The 19,852-nt window shown below is 40.8% G+C and overlaps 1 protein-coding gene across 2 annotated transcripts in view; it reads left to right on the forward strand.

Annotated features, from left to right (window-relative positions):
- MFHAS1 (multifunctional ROCO family signaling regulator 1) overlaps nt 1-19,852 on the forward strand; it is a 728,976-nt gene that overhangs the window by 220,178 nt on the left and 488,946 nt on the right. The window contains exon 2 of one of the 2 annotated variants that reach the window (XM_044060939.1): nt 7,243-8,555. The exons of the other annotated variant lie outside the window; for it this stretch is intronic. Within the exon in view, the coding sequence (XP_043916874.1) occupies nt 7,243-7,289 (47 nt within the window). The 3' untranslated portion in view covers nt 7,290-8,555. Of the gene's footprint in view, nt 1-7,242; nt 8,556-19,852 lie in introns of those variants that run through there. 2 annotated transcript variants of the gene reach the window in all.

Raw genomic sequence — 19,852 nt, forward strand, 5'->3', positions numbered from 1 at the left:
CTCTTAATAATCAAATAGCCAATCACCAGTTTTCCCATGTTCTCTTAATAATCAAATAGCCACTCCTAATAATCAAATAGCCAATCACCCAGTTTTCCCATGTTCTCCTAATAATCAAATAGCCAATCACCCAGTTTTCCCATGTTCTCCTAATAATCGAATATCCAATTCCCCAGTTTTCCCATGTTTTCCAAATAGCTAATTTCCTTTTTTGGCTACTGAATGTTCTGCCCTGCCATCCTTATCCTTTTCCTTTTCTTCATCCTGTTTAACAGTGAAAACATGTCCACAAAATCCCCATTTACAATCTGTTGTTTCACCTTTTCACTCAAATAGAAACCTAAAGGCAAGTCTAAAGTAACTGCACCATAGTATTTATCATGATCTGTTTCTCCCCTTGTCCCTTCATTTGTAGCCTGACCATTTACCCCTTGTTGCAGTAATTTGTCCTCTTCCCCTTTCCCCGTGAGTTGTGCTGTCAAGGCCTCAGTTTGGCCTAAAATGTCTTTATTTGGTTGGTGCAACCTTTCACTTTCTACTGCCCCTACTAGACCCAAGTCCTTTGACACTTGTTTTTTCTGAAGCTGAACCATACTCCTTTCAGTGCCCTGAGTCCAGGCACTCACATGACTTGCCTCACCAGTGTCACTAGACTGAGATTCATATCCCATTACTTTGTCATCCTGGAAAAAACCTTAGTTTTGTAACCACATCAAAAACTTCTGATCACCAGTAAACTCATTCTTACCTTCCTTCTTGTTATCCCTCTTGCATTTTTTACAATGTTTCTTCTTATCCTTATGTTTGCGAGCTTTCTTAACCTTCCTGTCCTTTCCATCATCTTTCTTGCTGCCTCCTTTTAAAGCTTGGGATCTTGTGGTAGGTCCTGCTTGAGGGTCAGGAGGCAGGTTACTCGCAGGTTGAACATTAACTGCTTGAGGCACTTGCCTTGACCCCACTGTCTGACGGAACAGATCCTCCCACCATTCTCTCCCTTTTAGGCTCAACATGGCCTAGATTTGTGCTTGCATTTGATGATCCATCTAATTCATGAAACACAAAAGAAATGCACTGTTAGCCTGTGCTGTTTTTTTTTTTTTTTTTTGTATTATTGTTATTAGTAATAGGTCTTGAACCTCAACAACGTTTTCAGGCCTTGGCTGCCGGCCTTGCCATGTGACTCCCCGGTTAGGCCCTGCCAATAGTATATGTGCCACTAGGCCATTGAGCTCATGACTACTCCGAGCTCCAAGGAATGTGTCCTTGATTTACAGAATTTCCTTTGTTGTAACTGAAATTAGAGCTCTTTCTTAATCCCACTTAACCTGCTGGAATACCCTTAATATAGTTAAATTTACTGATCACTTTGGTTACAGTTACAGACTACCTTAGTTCAACTTGAAGCTTAATTTAGTTAGCTACTTTAGCTAAGATCACCACCTGCAGTAACTTGCAGCATCAACTATCTTAGTTATAAATATAACTTAATTTAGTTACAGCCACTTAAGATAGGATCACAGCCTACACTGCTAGGTCAGACTAACTAACTAACTAGGTACAATGACCACCATATTAGAATTGCATGTTGCCTTGACTCTCAAATCATAATCATTCTTTGTCCCTAACTAAAAATTGTTTAAGGTCTCAGTTGCAGGGGCCCTGCCATGTGGCTAACTGCTAATTGCAGGCCTCAGTTCCCAAGCCCTGCTCAGCTCACAGGCCCTGCCATGTGGCTGACTGCAGGCCTCAGCTTACAAGGCCCTGCCATGTGGCTGACTGCAGGCCTCAGCTTACAAGGTCCTGCCATGTGGCTGACTGCAGGCCTCAGCTTACAAGGCCCTGCCATGTGGCCGACTGCAGGCCTCAGCTTACAAGGCCCTGCCATGTGGCTGACTGCAGGCCTCAGCTTACAGGCCCTGCCATGTGGCCGACTGCAGGCCTCAGCTTACAGGCCCTGCCATGTGGCCGACTGCAGGCCCCAGCTTACAGGCCCTGCCATGTGGCTGACTGCAGGCTCCAGTTTACAGGCCCTGCCATGTGTTCGACTGCAGACCTCAGCTTACAGGCCCTGCCAGGTGGCCGACTGCAGGCCTCAGCTTACAGGCCCTGCCATGTGGCCGAACTGCAGGCCTCAGCTTACAAGCCCTGCAATGTGGCTGACTGCAGGCCTCCACTCACAAGCCCTGCCATGTGATAACTGCAGGCTTTCCCTTAAAAGTGCAACACAGTACAGTATCAGCAAACCATCTACATACAGTGGGAGAAGAACCCACAGCCAACTGCATCAAAAACAAGTATTCTACTTGTGCTGCTAACAGCCTCAGCTCACAAGCTCAGTCTTGGGTCACAAGCCCTGCCATGTGGCTAACTGCAGGCCTCAGCTCACAAGTCCTGCCATGTGGCTAACCACTGGCTTCCTCTTAAAAGTACAGCACAGTACAGTACCGTATCAGCAAACCAACTACCTACTATGGGAGCAGAACCCACAGCCTTCTGCGTTAAAAAGACGTATTCTACTTGTGCTGCTAACAACAGCCTCAGTTCACAAGCCCTGCCATGTGGTTAGCTACAGGCCTCAGCTCACAAGCCCTGCCATGTTGCTAGTTGCAGGCCTCAGTTCACAAGCCCAACCATGTGGATAGCTGCAGGCCTCAGCTCACAAGCCCTGCCATGTGGTTAGCTGCAGGCCTCCGCTCACAAGCCCTACCTTTAATATTTTTAATTTAACCATGCTTTAATTCAGTCAAGCCAAACCCTTGGTTAAAACTACTTAAACCCTTTTGGTCTTCTAATTTCACTTGATACTTTCTAGGTACACTCTTAGTTACTTAGTTACTAACCTGCTTCTAGCACCAAAATATAGGCCTGCAAAATGAACCTCACTTATAACACACCAATTTACTTCAACCTTAGCCCCACTTAACCAGCTGTTTGCATGCCTTTAAACATGATACCTTAGGCATCCTACACTATTCTTCTTCTTCTTTCGGCTTTTCCTGGTTAGGGGTCGCCACAGCGGATCACCTGTCCGCTCATGATTGGCAGTGGAGTTTTACGGTGTGAAGTTGTCAGCCCGGCGCCCAACCTTCCAGTGAAGGCACACACACAATCATACCTAGGGCCAATTTGGAGTGTCCAATCCACCTACAGCATGTCTTTGGGACGTGGGAGGAAACCGGAGCACCTGGAGGAAACCCACGTGACCACAGGGAGGACATGCAGACTCCGCACAGAAGGCACCCCAGCCGAGGATCGAACCGGAGAACCTCTTGCTGTGAGGTGACAATGCTAACCACTGCACCACCATGGCCGCCCTTGCATCCTTAAGTAATCAAAATACCTATTAACAGATAAATGCCACTTAATCCTGTGTTCATATCAAAAACAAACAAAAAGGCCCCTACCTTGTTCTTAGATCCCACACGTAGTTCAAACACACACCAGTAATCCACAGATAAGCTGATCAAACAAGCTGCCAAGGTAGACATTGAAAAGACTGATTTGCTTTGTTCCCAGCTTTTTCAACCCTTCCTCTGGATAGCCCAGCCCACCTTAGCCCTTCTACCTATCCTGACCCTACCTGTTCTCCACCTCCCCCTTCCCCCCACTGAGTCCGAGCTGACCTGCCTCAGACAAATGACGTCTTGCTGCGATTGGCTTGCCAGCCATTGTATTCTTGTAAGACTGTACTTTTGTTAGCCCTTAGTTCTGCCAGATCGGTGCCTGAGCTACTAGCCCTTATGGCTTGTACTCCTTTTTTAGTGTTCCATAAGGACATGGTGTCCCCTTGTACTAATCCTTCTTTTATGCCTAAGGTTTCATCCACCCACCCCAGATCTAAAAGTTCAGCTCCTTGGAAGATGCAGATTGTCAAAGTGCCACCCTCCCTCTTTCCTAAGTATGGGTGCCTGAATCTTGATCACAAAACAACATGCCATTATTATACACCGTACAGAAGATTCTCGTTAAAATGAATGGTGAAAGATTCTAACGGTTAATGAATTTTTGCTGTGAACCCTGTTCAAAGTGTCAGTAGTTGAGTTGGTGGCAAGGAGCTATAGAGTGAGTTTGGTCAGTGCTTCTCATGATGGTGACCCATGATGCACTGGATACCACTGTCATGTTAAAGAAGGCCTTATGTGCAATGCTAGTAGTGGAGAAGGTGTTCAGATTTGGCCATTATATACTGCCAAGCCTGGAAAGCAACAGCTACAGCAGTCACCAAAGTGAAGGCCCATGTGTGGGAACAGTTTGGTGGAGCCATGGAGAATGACTTTGGGACTGCCTCACAGAGGTTTTGGCAAGAAAACCAGTGTATTGCCTGAGCATATTTCGGCAGAGGTATAACTAGCTGTTCTGGTGCCATCCCCAGTCTAGCATCCTCTCTCAAAATAAATAAAAATAAAAAAAAGTGCTTCTTCCCTTTTCTACGTATTTGCACCAAGCAGCTGCTATGGTTTATTCCACACATGGGGCTTTAAAACTCCACGCGCACTTAAGCACATCATTTCAAAAAAAGTTTTTTAAACTGTAGCAAACTGCTTACCACACACACAGTGGGAAGTGCTTCAGTTCTGACCACAAATGCAGGGTAATGCCCAGGACTGAGGACTGATGGTCTCCCAGCACTTTGTGCCTGGGGAGACTGCCCCCTTCACTTTAGCCCAGCTAGTAGGCTACTGTGTCTTGACAAGGGTGGAGAAATGCCAAGTTGAACTATGAAAATGTTTTAGAAGTGAGCACTTTAAAGAACACCTGAGTCCTAGGGACATTCCTTCTTCTGTGGAAGGACTACCAGAAGCAGGTGGTGATAACTCCATTTTGGTAAATGAGGTCATTAAACATTCCACTCTGGCAAGGCGGCAGGAGTCCATATGATCTAGTTGAAAATGTTGAAGACTTTGGACAGTGCTTGAGAGTCATTGTTAATGTGCTGATTCTTTGTTGTGTGGATGGCTGGGACTGTACCTGCAGACTGGAAAAATAGAGTAGTAGTTACTTTTTTCAAAAAGGGGGATATGATGGCTGCATTCCATTTATGGACATATCACCCTACTCAGGCTCATTCTGAAAAATATGCCGAGGTGCCAGAAGACACACTTAATGTAGTAGTCAGTTATTTTCATTCAGGAATAGAGTTTTGGATTTCACACTGTCTTGTTCTGCAACTGAAGACCAATTTTTTTGTGCTTTTTTTCAGATATTGGGTGGTAGTGGGAATTTCCCAATGCCTTCAGTATATGGATTGTGGACTTTGAGAATATATATATTGCTGTATGCCACAATACATTGAGAGATGTGTTGCAGCAGTATGGGATCCATGGGCTACTGGTGCATGTGGGTTTGGACCCTATTTTTGAAGACTGAAGAGTTTTGTATGTATTCTCTGCATTACAGTTATCAAACACAGTGTGGCCGTACAACTCTGTCTTCGTTGTTTTTTTCTACCCTGCTGTTTCCTTTTTCCATAGACTGACACTGATCTAGTTTTGAGAGCATCTTGTTTGGGAATGCGAGAGTTGCATTGCTGTTTGTCTGCAGGTAGCTGGGAACTTTTAGGATCCAGTGTCTGGTATTCCCAGCATGTGATGAAATGACTGAGTGTTGATTGTGAAGTAGATGGTGTGAAAATCAACATCTCCAAATCAGACATCATTGTCATGTCCCAAACAAGTGTTTTTTTGTCTGCTGGTTGGGATGTGTGTGAGTGCGTGCACAGATATCACAAGTGGAGAAGGATAAATATCTTTGGGTCTTGTTCTCAAGTAAAGGTTTGAGGGATCAGGAGATTGACCTGCAGATGGGTGTAGCAGCTGCAGTTTTGCAGGTGTTTTACTGAGCTGTGGTGGTGAAGTGAGAACCAGTCATAGGACTAAGCTGTCAGTTTACCAGTAAGTTTGCATCTCCATCTTTACCTATGGTCATGAGCTTTGAGTGGTGACTGAAGAAAGGATGCGATCACAGATTAAAACTCATTCACTCCAATGGAGCTCGGGAAGTTTGCACTGTAACTTCCAATGGGCGGAGCCTAATCCTTTTGACAGTATCAAATTATGTCCTCACATTTCAAACAAATGTTCATATCTCTGGAACCATAAGCATTACGAATGAAGTGCCAATGGCAAACCCTTCAGCACAAACTATTTTTATAGCCGTAGTATTCTTTAGGTTCCATGTCTTAAACTGGAATTTATAAGTCAGAGTAAACACAGTAACTGTTACATTTGTAATATTTAGCAAACAACTTACAATATCTCACGGATCACTAAAGTTACATACATACTATCAGCAGCATTTTTATTCATCTGGCTTTGAGCTTTCATATGAGGCTATGGAGCTCTGCCTGTATTACTTGAGACATTTAGAAAAATTTGAAAACGGTATCGATATAAACTAATATCATAAAAACAACAGTTAATATCTCTATACCTGCACTAGACAGAGGTCAAATGTTAATGCAGTTGAATTTGTGATTGTGTAAACTTTAAGATGAACTGTTTTAAAACCTTGTACATAGCATGGTTTTGGAATTATTAATGCAAATATGAACAAACAATATTTGACATCTAGAGGCGTCAGTAGGAATTAACTGCAGATGCACCTGGAACATCACTTGGATGTAATAAGCTTCCTTTGCATTGTTGCTGAGCTCACACTATGTGTCAGGGTGAGGACTCTGACAGTCCCAGATGATCCTGGAGTGTAGCTGCTGCTCCTTCCTTTTGGCAGGAGTCCATTGGGATTTTACCCATGGTGACACAAATGTAGCAGATCTTTTGTGTGGTGCACTGTTTAATGAATGTTTCATTAAAGGCAAACCATTAACTTTAACACTTTTATTTTGCAAGGGTTTAACTATGTTTTTTGCACAGTGAATTCAGCAGATACTTGAAATTTTAGTCTCTACAGCTGATTCTCATTTTTATAGCTATGTTTAATTCACTGCAATCCAAATTGCATGTAGTGTTATTCTTCTGTGGAATAGTGAGTGGGCTTTTACTTTGGCACGGTTGCTAAACTTTTCCAATGCATTGTGTAACTGAATTGGCTGATATTTACAAGCATGTCCTCATTTGTTGAGATTTGTGCCCCAGACTGAAAATAAATATAGACACTACAAAGCAGTACTGATTATGTTAGCATTATGGAATGAGAATGTTTTCCGTAGACATAGTACAGTGAGTGAGTCAGCACTTGTTCTTTTCCTGTTCTGCTTTGATATGCTGTCTGTTTTTTTTGCAGACTGTCTTGAATTATCACCATTCTTGGTTGTCATTTTAAAGGCATGATATTTTTGACTACACAAAAAAAAAGGGCAGCAGAACTTAACTAACACTGCACATGCTGCCTGAATCGTCATGGCATCAAAACAGCATCGACGTTGGCACAGCTGGCATACACAGAACCAGAAGGACCGTTGTCTGTGACCATCTTAGGAAGAGTTTATTTTAGCAAGTTTCCTGGCATTGTTTCAGTTGTAAAAAGTCCATGTTTCTGTTATTCCCTGTTGTGCTTACATTTAAAGAAATGTTTTTCCATTAGGGGTGAGAGTGAATTATACTGCAGGTAGCATTGGTTGGCTCATTGGAGATTTCTGCATGGTTCTGCCAGCTTTGTGTGCAATGTTGGCGACTTTTCTCTTTGTTCCCCATTCCATTTTGTGACTGTTAAAAGATGGTATCCTCTTTTGGTGTATTCATTTTTTTTCCTGACCTATGGCATCCTTGGGCACTAGCAGAGAGAGGATGCAATTAGGAACCTTCTTAGTCATTTCTTGGGGTTAGGAGATTCTTTTTTGTTACACTGCTAATGCTGTTGTGCTGGCCAGAAAGCTTGCATAGTGTCTGAGTCATGGGGTCCAGTGTGATTGCACATTTTGGCACATTCACAGTCCCAGCTGGAGTGCATATGTATTCTTTGGAAGGCTTGATCTCTCTGGAGTCCTTAGTTGAAAAGGCTTCAGTCCCCTGCCTTTTCTCCAAGTAGTGCTGTTGTGACAGGACTCTGCCAACATAATCTCCATAGGATGAATGTACTACCATTGACCACTCACTTAATTTCCTCACCAGCTGGTTTCTCAAGTGCTTTGTCCAGTAATTGAACCCAAGTCATCTGGAGAACAGCTCAGAATCTCTGTGATGTGTAGCCAGCTGCCTTTATCCAGTTTTGACTGGATCCTCAAGTGTATTAAAACAGCACTGTCTCTTTCTTCCCTAGCTTGTATAGTATTGACATTTGGACTGAAAAGTGGAGTTTCGTCTGTCTAGCAGCGCACGTACAACAAAATTCAGAATGTTCAGTGCTGTATGTAGTATGTGTCTGCTAAATTCCTTACTATTTCCTTAAACACTGCAGCTGAATTTTGCTGCAAAATGTGCACATGCATGAAAAATGTATCCACACACTAAACCAGACATGATGAAAGGCTGTTTACATGTTATGATTTAATCTATCTCACTGGGTAAAGGAATATGCCTTTTTTACCTATTGCCACTCAGAAAAGTATATTTCTAAGTGTGGCAGAAGGTCACTGGACACAACACTTTATTGTGCTTTGTGGCTTGTGAAGCCATGTCATAATATTTTATTAAAAATGCTGTTGTAAATATTGGTGAGGATTCTTTTTTTTTTGGATTGTGACACGTAAATGTCATTGTTTCTCAAGGCTTTTTGTACAGTTTGTTATACGTACTTCGGATATTGCCTTCTGGGAAAGCCTTGTTTTATTTTAATTTTATTTCCTGTGTCACTGTACAATATTCCAGATTGTATCTCTTTCTGAATTCCATGTTGCTGCTGTCCAGATAAAGAAAAACAAAATGAGAATTTTGCCCCATCTGAAATGAGAAGTGTAACTAATCCTGCATGAAGCTTCGTAATTAAACCTTGTGAAGAGGTTTAAAAAAAATTAAACATGTAACATAGGCTATGTCTTTCTTGCTCCATTCTGCAGCAATGATGTTTGTCTGCCTTTTGATTTTACCTTGTCAAGTTGAAGTTTAGGTGGGGTCTTGTATATGTTTGGCTTCCTCTGTTCTTTGACAGAAGGATACACAAGTATGTTTTAGTACTTTTCCTGGACTATTTATTAAACAGAACTTGACCGGGATGGGGAGGGGGTGCTGCTGCTATATTATCTAGGATTTCCTTTTAATTGAAAGCATTGCATATAGCTTATAGACTGCTAGCTATGTACATGCATGTTGATAGTGCATGCTACTGCCTGCTGTCACTTCCTGTTTGTCTTAGCATTGTACATGTCGGGTGATGTTCAATACAGTGATTTGAAAACAAAAGATGTGGAAGTGTTGGGTTTTGGTCTTTTATTTATTTTTCTTTAGCCAGAGAGGCAAAATTGTGTTGGTTTGGACATGTGCTGAGGAAGGATGCTGGGTATATTGGGAAAAGGATGCTAAGGATGGAGCTGCCAGGTAAGAGGAAGGCCTAAGATGAGGTTTATGGATGTGGTGACAGAGGACATACAGGTGGGTGGTGTGACAGAGCAAGATGCAGTGTACAGGAAAAAATGGAAACGGATGATCCACTGTGGCAACCTCTAACAGGACCAGCTGAAAGAAAAAGATTTATTTTCCTTTACCCACATTTTAAAGGTGAGTGAAGGGTGGTGGCACAGAGATTGCTGTAAGTGTGTGTGTGTGTGTGTGTGTGTGTGTGTGTGTGTGTGTGTGTGTGTGTGTTTTAGAAAGCATGGGGATTTGTGTACATTTTTGTGTTTATCAGAAGCTTCAGGCAAGCAGCTATTTTTTCCTATAAAACACTGTATCAGGTTTCCTGAACTTTATGATATGGTCACTGTATTAAAAAGAAGTGGTCTGGACAGCTTCATAGTGCAGATAGCTGAAGCTCTGACTGTGTCCCAGGTGGCATACATTTGACTAGTGTACCCGAGCACAGGAGGAAATTGGAGTGAACAGCTGATGCCACCTTAGCCATCCCAAGGAGAGGACCATGGTTTTATTCCACAGGTTACCAAAAACCAGGCTAAAGCTGATGCTAGGCCTAGTATTAAATGTATTGTATTGCATTTGCTGCTCCCCAGAGGGGGTAGGAATTAGGCAACCCCAAATACTCCCAACAGAAGAAGCTCTTCCCCATACAGAAATATATCAACACTGTAGTTTTTATGTTTAAAACCAGGATGAGTAGCTAGTAGAAGTAGAACCAGTTGTCCACAACCACTAAAAGTGACATTGCTGGGGTGGCTTTTGTACCACTAAACCTTCATAAAGGGGAATTGAGTTTTAGAAATGTTGGGTTGCTGGCCACCTGCAAGGGACAGACAGAAGCTTCATTACAGTTGCTAGAAGCTGTTTTCCTTAGCGTGGTAAGGGAAAGAATGGGCAGCTGTGAGGCTAGCACTTTCCATAGGTTCTTGACAGTTTGTGATATGCCCCAGTAAAAGTATATTGTTTTGTTGCCAGTAGAGATGAAAGCATTGCTGTGGACTTTGTGTATTGAGCTGTAAATTCTTTATATATTTTTATTTCTGTAATTGGGTTACAGTTAGAATTCTAAGTTGCTCCTGACAGGTGGTGGTCTAAATTGTGTTTTTGACACAGATATGGTCCTGAGTGGTGTATTAGAAGCAAAACAGGATGCACTATCTCATGAGACCTACAGTGAAACTAAGGTGCTACATGGAAGAGTTGTCATTCCAAGTTCCTGGAAGTTCAGAATGGCTACAAAGTGGGGAAAGAGAGAGGGAAGTTATTTATTTACTGTAACTTAGTCTACAGATTGGAAGTAGTTTTGCTTTCCACACTGTAACAACATGTATGCGTTTTTTACAAATTTGGTATTACACTCACAGAATGCCCAATCTCTATGATGACTTACAGAAGCTGCCAGTGGTCATAGATGCCATTTTGTCTGACTTCCTTTGAAATGGCATCTGTCAACTGCAGTTTAATTTGTGCAGAGCTGTTCCTTATTACCCGGGCCTAGCAAGTAGAGTACTTTATAGCTCGCATTTGTACCCTGGGAAGGTGCCCTCGACATTATAGTCCTTTTTGCAATGTAATGTAGCTCATTAGAAGGGGCTAGAATAGGAAAGGCATAGGAAGATGGCCTTTGTGGATGATGTAAGTGAAATGTAAGAAAGTGCATATGTCTTTAAGCACTAATTTCTGGTTAAATTAATGAATTACACTTACTTATTGGCAAAATAAGTAAATGTATACTTTCACAGATGAGGCTTTCATATGCTGTGAATTCAGACGTCAGTACTCAAACATGGAGGCTCATGTACTGCATATTCCACTCCTAGATTAAAAGAAATGTTCCCAAAATCGCCTAAGAAAATGGTTGAAACAGTGCATGGGAGAAGAGTTAAGGGAGTTAGAAGTATGGTGGTTAGAACAGTACAAGAAAAAAGCAAGATTTAAACCAGCGGTAAGTGAAGAATTGAATATTAAAAAGGAAATAAAGGAACTGGAGGTGGGATCTTAAGAAAAAGGAAGGAGAAGATCATACAGAAATAAATGGTACTTATTATATACTTTATATATAACACCGTGTATCTTCAGCTATGGACATAACGTTTGAAACAAATAAAATATTACCTAATGATATAACCATAAAACATTGTACCATGGAATAACGTACTCCTAGTTCATAGGTAGGTACTAGGCTATCGGCCCAAAGGCCTACATAAGCCTAGCCAGCAAGGTTCCATAGCTTACGCCACCCAAGAAACTTATTTTCCTGTGCCACTGTCCAGCAGAGGCACAGAAGTGATCCCCGGGGTGTATTTCTTATTTCCCATCCACTCATGAAGATTTTTCTTGAAGAGTGCTAATGAGGAACTTAGCTTGACATAGATGGGTAGCTTGTTCCAGAGTATAGGAAGTCTCTGGGACAGGAATCTATCCCTCCAGCATGTCCTGTTTATTGTGGTGACAATGTTTAGGTCCCTAGAGCGTGTAGCTTGGAGGGATTAGGATTTCTTTAGGTGTAGCATGTCCAACAGCTCTGGGTTTGACATAGCTTTATATGTTAGGCAGAGGTCACCTTGGAGTAGGCGATATACTATGAAGTAAAGCTGGAGTTTTTTGAGGCAGTCAGTGTAGGGCATTTGTTTGAGGCCAGTAATCCTCTTTGTGAGGTACTTTTGTGGCCTTTCCAGCTGCTGCAGATGTCTTGTAAGGTACATTCCAAAAGGGGCGTTGTACTCTATAATGGGTTTAATGAGCGACGAGTAGAGGGGAACAATGACCTCTTTTTTTCCTGGATGAGAACCCTTTTATGATGAGATGTGCCACATAGAAGGACTTCCTGACTACTGTGGCGATGTGACTATCAAAGTAGAGACTACTGTCCACCTGTATCCCAAGGTCTCTTTATCATGCATTTGGTGTTAAGTAGATTGCTGCCTATGTGGTAGTTCATGGGTACAGAGTTTTTACCAAAGGGGAAGACACCGCACTTTTTGGCATTGAGCTTGAGGCCATGGCTCTGACACCAGGCATCTGTCACAGTGAGGCCCTTCTGTAGGATGTTCACATCATTTGGGGACTTGACTATGGCTCCTAGTTTGCAGTCATCTGCGAACTTCGTTAGCCAGAGGCCTTCTGTGTTAGCCTGTACTTCAGAGAAGTAGATACCAAACAGCAGGGGTCCCAGGGCGGAACCCTGTGGTACTCCACTTGTCACTGCTTTGAGGTCAGATTTGGAGTCTGCAACTTTTATAGTGTGAGTTCTGTGAGTGAGCCAGTTGGCAACCCATCTTGTGACGTAGTGATTTATACCTAGTTTAGTGAGTTTAGCTATAATTCCAGAATGGGGGATGGTGTCGAATGCCTTGGCGAGGTCAAGATAGGCTGTGCGAACCACCTTACCCACGGCTTTGGTGACTGCCTCAAAGAAGTCGATCAGGTTCAGGAGGCATGATCTGCCTTTCACAAACCCGAACTGGGTGGGTTCCAGAGTTTGGAGGTTACCAATGTCTTTGTTTTTGAGTTCCATGATGATACATTCCATGTTAAAAAGATGAACAAACTACCCCTCAAACTCTCCATTAGACTAACAACGCTTAACTCATGCTTCTGATTCATATTAATGTGTCTCATATTTTTAGTATGCGTCATCTTAAAGTCCATCAGTGAGTTGTTATAAATATGAAAAGTTAAACAGATGTTCAGAATGTTTATTATAAGCTGACCAAACTGAATATCTCTATAATCTTTCCCTATACCTCACATTATCTCCTTGGTCTACTATAGGGAGAAGGTCAGTTATTATTTTCATATTTATTCATTTATAGGTCAGATGGTTTATATTTTTTCTATTTTATTTATGATCTGTAAAGTTGTTCATAGGTTATAAGTTCATAAATTAGTATCAGGCTAACTGCCTTTGAGGGCCATTCTAAGCTCAGCCAGTTACTCCATGTGAGAATCAAAGCCTTCCTTGTGCTTATAAGGTGAACACCTTAACCACTATGCCAGCCTCCCTCCCTTGTAGGTGTATTTATATTCTTTAACTATATTACTTATTCTGATCCCTTTCTGTTTCTGTTTGTATACTGCTTGTACTATTACTATATTCCTAGGTTTTATATTTTAGCTATAATCTTAGTGCATAATATCATATAATAGAACATTTATATTTACCCTTATATATTTCATACTCCTTAATTTAGTGCTGTTGTTAGAATCAGTCTTGTTTTTTCCTTAAATGTTATGTCTAATAATAACTGAACAAACATCTGAAAAGTCTTCCCTTTTAAGATTCATCATCATCTTCCGGTATGTAAATATGAAATGTTCTCCGCATCAGTAATTTGGCAGAGGTTTTACGCCGGATGCCCTTCCTGACGCAGTCCTCCCCATTTATCCGGGCTTGGGACCGGCACAAAGAAATGCACTGGCTTGTGCATCCCCAGTGGCTGGGTTCCTTTTAAGATTCAGACTTTCCATAATAAATTGTTCTGCAATATTAAGTTTTGTTATCATTAAAAAGAGGCAATAACAGAGAAACACAATCCTAATTTTTCATTAGAAGTGTCTTTTTATAGGCTGTAGTATATAAACTATACTTTTGGGATAATGCAAGCATTCAGAACTATGTAATAACTGAGTGGTTTAGAATGCAATTCACTGCCTTTTGCTTATTATCTAACTTGTATTCTTTGACATCTTAGCATATTATTTAAATATTATGATTATTTACTTTTAGACAGGAAGAAATAACCTGGACAGTTCTTAGAATTTTAGAACTCCCAGAGCATCACAAAAGTGCTCATGATTCTAACACAGCTGCTTCAAGCTGGTCTTGCAAATGACCAGTCCATCAGCTACAACTTGCACAAAAACACCCATAAGTGAATCCAAGCCATATCTATATTATACATAAATCCCTCAAACCCTTCCAAACCACTAAAAAAACAACAAAAACATTTAAAAGTATGTTAACTATTAAAAATCTTGTGTATTTAGTATTTAATGATTCATTAAGCACTGTTTGTACAGTATGTTTAATATAAAGCACTGTCATTTTTTAAAGGAGACGCAGCATATAAACTTGCATTAAAAGAATGACAGTTCTGAATGATCTAGGTTTAACTTGTAAAAGTGTGAATGTTACTCTAATTATTTGATATAATTCCAGTAATAAGTTTTATATATGTAAAAGCTATATTTTTTTGTAATTTGTTTAGAACATAGCATGTCTCTCCTAGGTGCCACAGCATGTCCATGTCAAGTAAACCATCACCAGCACACCATTGGACCATTTTAAGAAACTGGAATGTAACTTAACATGCCTCTAGTGTCATTTGTTGCGTCTTGTATCACATCCGATAGTGCACTATTCAACCATGCCAAGACATCAGAAAGTGTGCCACCCAACACAAGCTTCATCATCATAATAATTGATGTTTAATAAAATGAATAATTTAACCTTTTAAATCTCAAATGAAAATAAGTGGCTTTAATTTCATATATATAGCTAAACTCTTAACATTTTAAAAAGTGAAATAGTAACCACTGGGAGCAGGGAAAGAAAGAAATGATTTACCTTGTAAAAAAGTAATATTCAGTAAATATTCAAGCACTTCTTTAAATTAATAAGAATTCATACATTGATTTTCATTTGTCCTTCAGTTTATTACTGTTTTTGTCATTTATTAACCAACCATCTCTTGTTGCATTTCTCTTCAAGTAAGTTGATAGATTCCATTTCATTTTATCTGTATTTTCTAGGATTTTATTTTTCTCTTTGAAGTCCATTGCATCTTCCAAAGTGTTAAAAATTTTCTTTCCCTCTGGAAGGTGAATCATATTTTTTAAATTTTTTTCTGGAAACAAGATTTGTACTTTAATATTGTTTTTCTTTAAGCTTTTAACAAGTGGCACACTTTTTTTTTTCTCTTTGACATCACTAATGTTGAATAGTCATTGCCAAATCTCATGGTATTTTCTTTAATTTTAATGGGATAATTAGTCTGTGCAGCTTTTAAGACTACATTCTTGTCTTAACTTGAGAAAAATGTTACGATCACTGACTGGTGAAGGTTTTTTTTTTTTTTTTTTTTTTTTAGAAAGTGATCTATGTGCCCTATGGATGCCAAAGGTGTGGCCAAGATGGTGAGCAGTTAATAGCACATTTTTTTTAGCTTTGCTTCATTTTGACATCCCTGACAAGATTTTTATTAAAGAACTCAAATAGAACATGTAAAAACATGATGGATTTATAGATGAACATTTGCTGAAAATTTTACTGCAAAATAACAAGTTTGAAACTCTTTTAATTGCTTTTTCGTGTCAAGAAAACTAGAAGGAACTAATTGTCTCAGAATGAGCCACTCTAAGCCCAGTGTACAGTTATCTGTCAAGACAGATGAATTAGAAAGCAAAACGGGCAATTTTAAAGAGGAATGTAAAAACCAAGTTGAAGTGCTGAGTGAATCTCTTAAACAATCATTACAAATCTCGAGTACAGAAGAGGCAATGTCTTACTGTGATGGAAGATTACCTGAAAGTGAGAATAACACTGAATTTCTTCTGAAACAAAACAACTTATTCTGTGAAATAAATAGAAACCTTAGAGAACAGATCTAGAAGGAATAACATCAAGATTTACGGGATTCCTGAAAAAGAAAAGGGAGACAGTATGATTTAATTCCTTAATACATGGCTGCCTAAAAGTTTGAGCCTGCAACCATGCGTTCTTGGTGCATCTCTGAAAGTGTTGACAACTTTCGGGACACCTGGCTTACCTGCCCTTCATTTTGGTTTAATGGTGGCCTTGTAGCAACTACTGTGGTCTCTACTTGACATCACTAGTCTTTTCCATACTTTTCCCACTTGACCGCAGCAGGCCAAGCGTTCTTTTGGAACAGTGGTAATGTATGTTGTTGTCATCCAGGTGTGAAACTAAGAATACTTTAAAAACACTGGCATTTATAAAGTGGTTAGCCCAACTCAGTTATTAAAACAAGTGCATTGCATCATCGTTTTTGGCTAAAATAAATTCCGTTGTATTTTAATCTGCTGCAGTGCGGAAGCTGGTCTTCTACCATACACAAAACTGCTAAGATTAGGCATGACTTTTATACTGCCTAAGAGGAAAATGATGGCTCTTCATCAGCTTTCAGGAAGACAAATCCATTCATCCTCAACTCCCTTTTTCCCATTTTGCCCCTTTTTAGGAAGACAAGTGATTTCGGAAAACTTCCCTGACTGTACAGTTGTTTCCACTGATGTACTTCATACAGGTATTTAAGTAGATCTGTAAAGTAAGCTACTGGGGTGAGGTAGCTTTGAGTAAAGGGCTGCCCCAAAGAGCCCTGGCCATATTGCTAAATCATAGAGAATGCCATACATGTACTGCATAATGCAAAGCACCATGGGTGATATATGCAATGATTTGTTTGCTACGTATTAACAAGGTAAGTAAGCTGGTCTGCTGAGCCTTTTCAGTCACAACTCCAGAACAAGGCATAAAGATTACATTTCAAATAAAGTTACATAATAAAATAGGGTGTTTTTACACAAATTATTACTGAGAGTATAACATAGGTTCATTAAGTATTATGCAGTTTGGTCAAAGAAATACAGTTGAGAAGTAGGAGATTATCTATTAGAATCGCAGTTGTATATGGATTCAGTAATAAGGGTTTCTTTAAGTGTGTTTTTAAAGTCCTTTAATGTTTCCATATTTTTAATTTCAGGAGGAGTAGTTACTAACAGTGTAGCCGTGTCGGAAACAGAGATCCATTTTGTTTAGGAAGCTTTCAGTAATTGATGGGGGGCACTAGAAGTATAAATCTACAGACTTTATTCTCAGTCATTTGTTTGTAGCTTATGGGCTTTATAGGCTGAGTGTAAGGCAATAAATCAAAGTCTGTATTCTTCACTTTGGTAAATGTACATTTTTAGCAATTGCTTAATTTGGCTTTGGGAACAGGAGATGACTAATCTTACTGCACATTTTTAGTTGAGTAAGAACTTTATTAGTGATACAGTCAGTATGTGTCTAGAAGGAAAGGGATGGGTACAAAATTAGTCCCAGATATTTTTTTGTTTGGTGACATTCTGGATAATATTCCCTTTTATATCCTTAATTCACAGGAGTGGGGTGTCAAGTAGCTTTTTTTGGAGTAGAGGAGATCATGATGTTTGTTTTCTTTGGAGTTGTAAGGAGAATATTTTGACTAGACCAGTTACACAGTTAAAGCTGTTCTGGACTTTGTTTTGTAGTTCCATGTTTCAATTACTGAACTGCAAAATAAAAAGGTCGTCTGAATACTTAACTAGTCTTCATTCTTGGCAGGTCTAGTGTGAGGTCATTAATGAAGAAGGAAAACAGATTTCTTCTTTTTCTTTCGGCTGTTCCCGTTAGGGGTCGCCACAGAGGATCATCTGTTTCCATTTCTTCATTGCATCTTGCTTTGTCATATCAACCACCTACAAGTCCTGTGTCACCACATCCATAAACCTTATCTTAGGCCTTCCTCTTTTCCTCTTATCTGGCAGCTCCATCCTTAGCATCCTTTTTCCAATATACCCAGCATCCCTCCTCAGCACATGTCCAAACCAATGCAATCTCGCCTCTCTGACTTTGTCTCCAAACCGTCCAACCTGATCTGACCATTTAATATACTTATTTCTAATCCTTCCCATCCTTGTCCCACGCATTGCAAATCTTAACATTAACTCTGCCACCTCCAGCTCTGACTTGTCTTTTCGTCAGTGCCACCTTCCCAACCCATATAACATAGCTGGTTTCACTACCATCTTGTAGGCCTTCCCTTTCACTCTTACTGGTACCTGTCTGTCACAAATCACTCCTGACACTCTTTTCCACCTACTCCACCCTGCCTGCACTCTCTTCTTCACCTCTCTTGTACACTCACCATTACTCTGAACTGTTGATCCTTTGCCAACTCTACCCCCCTGCATCCTCACCATTTCTGTGTCTTCCCTGTCTGTTTTAGTCCTCGTGACCTTCATTCCTCTCTTCTCTAAAGCATATCTCCATCTTTCCAGTGTCTCCTCTACCTGTTCCCTACTTTCACTACAAATCACAATATCCTCCACAAACATCATAGTCCACAGGGGCTCCTGTCTTATCTCGTCTCTCAACCTGTCAATCGCCATTGCAAATAAGAAAGTGCCCAGAGCTGATCCTGGACGTAATTCCACCTGCACCTTAAACGTATCTGTCACTCGTACATATCCTGTACCACTCTTACATACTTCTCTGCTACTCCCGACTTCCTCATACAATACCACAATTTGTCTCTAGGGACCCTGTCATATGCTTTCTCTTAAGTCCACAAAGACACAATGCAACTCCTTCTGACCTTCTGTATACTTCTTCAACACCCTTAGAGCAATCTTTGCATCTGTAGCGCTCTTTCCTGGCATGAAACCGTACTGCTGCTCACTAATCATCACCTCCCTTCTTAACCTAGCTTCCACTACTCTTTCCTATAACTTCAAGATGTGGCTGATCAGTGTTATCCCTCTGTAGTTACTACAGCTCTGCACAGCACCCTTATTCTTAAAATAATTGGTACCAATGCACTTCTCCACTGCTCAGGCATCTTCTCACTGTCCAAGATTCCGTTAAACAATCTGGTTAAAAACCCCACTGCCATCTCTCCTGAACACCACCATGTTTCCACAAGTATGCCATCTCGACCAACAGCCTTTTCATTCTTCATCCTCTTCATAGCTGTCCTTACTTCCTCCTTGCTAATCTGTTGCACTTCCTGATTCACTATCCCCACATCATCCAACCTTCTCTCTCTCGCATTCTCTTAATTCATCAGCCCCTCAAAGTACTCTTTCCATCTGCTCAATACTTTCTCCTCACTTGTGAGTAAGTTTCCCTCACTGTCCTTTATTACCCTAATCTGCTGCACATCTTTCCCAGCTTGGTCCCTCTGTCTAGCCAATCGGTACAGGTCCTCTTCTCCCTCCTTAGTGTCCAACCATTCATACAACGCACCATACGCCTTATCATAGGTTCATAGGTTAGTACTAAGCTAACTGCCCTTGCGAGCCATTTTAAGCCTAGCCAATTATCCCTTGTGAGACTCAAACCCTGCACCTTGTGTTTGTAAGGCAAACACCTTAACCATTAGGCCATCCTCCCAATCCTTAGTCTTCACCACCTCTCTTCACCATATGCCCCATCTCTTTGTACTCCTGTCTTTCTTCATCTGTCTGACACTCCCACTTCTTCTTCACCTTCCTCTTCCTCTGTGTACTCGCCTGTACTTCCTCATTCCACCATGAGGTCTCCTTGTCCTCCTTCCTCTGTCCAGATGTTACACCAAGCACCTTTCTAGCTGTCTCCCTTACCACCTCTGCTGTGGCTGCCC

The sequence above is a fragment of the Protopterus annectens genome, chromosome 2.part0 (assembly GCF_019279795.1).
Source record: "Protopterus annectens isolate FY-2018-M chromosome 2.part0, PAN1.0, whole genome shotgun sequence".
Taxonomy (NCBI): Eukaryota; Metazoa; Chordata; order Ceratodontiformes; family Protopteridae; genus Protopterus; species Protopterus annectens.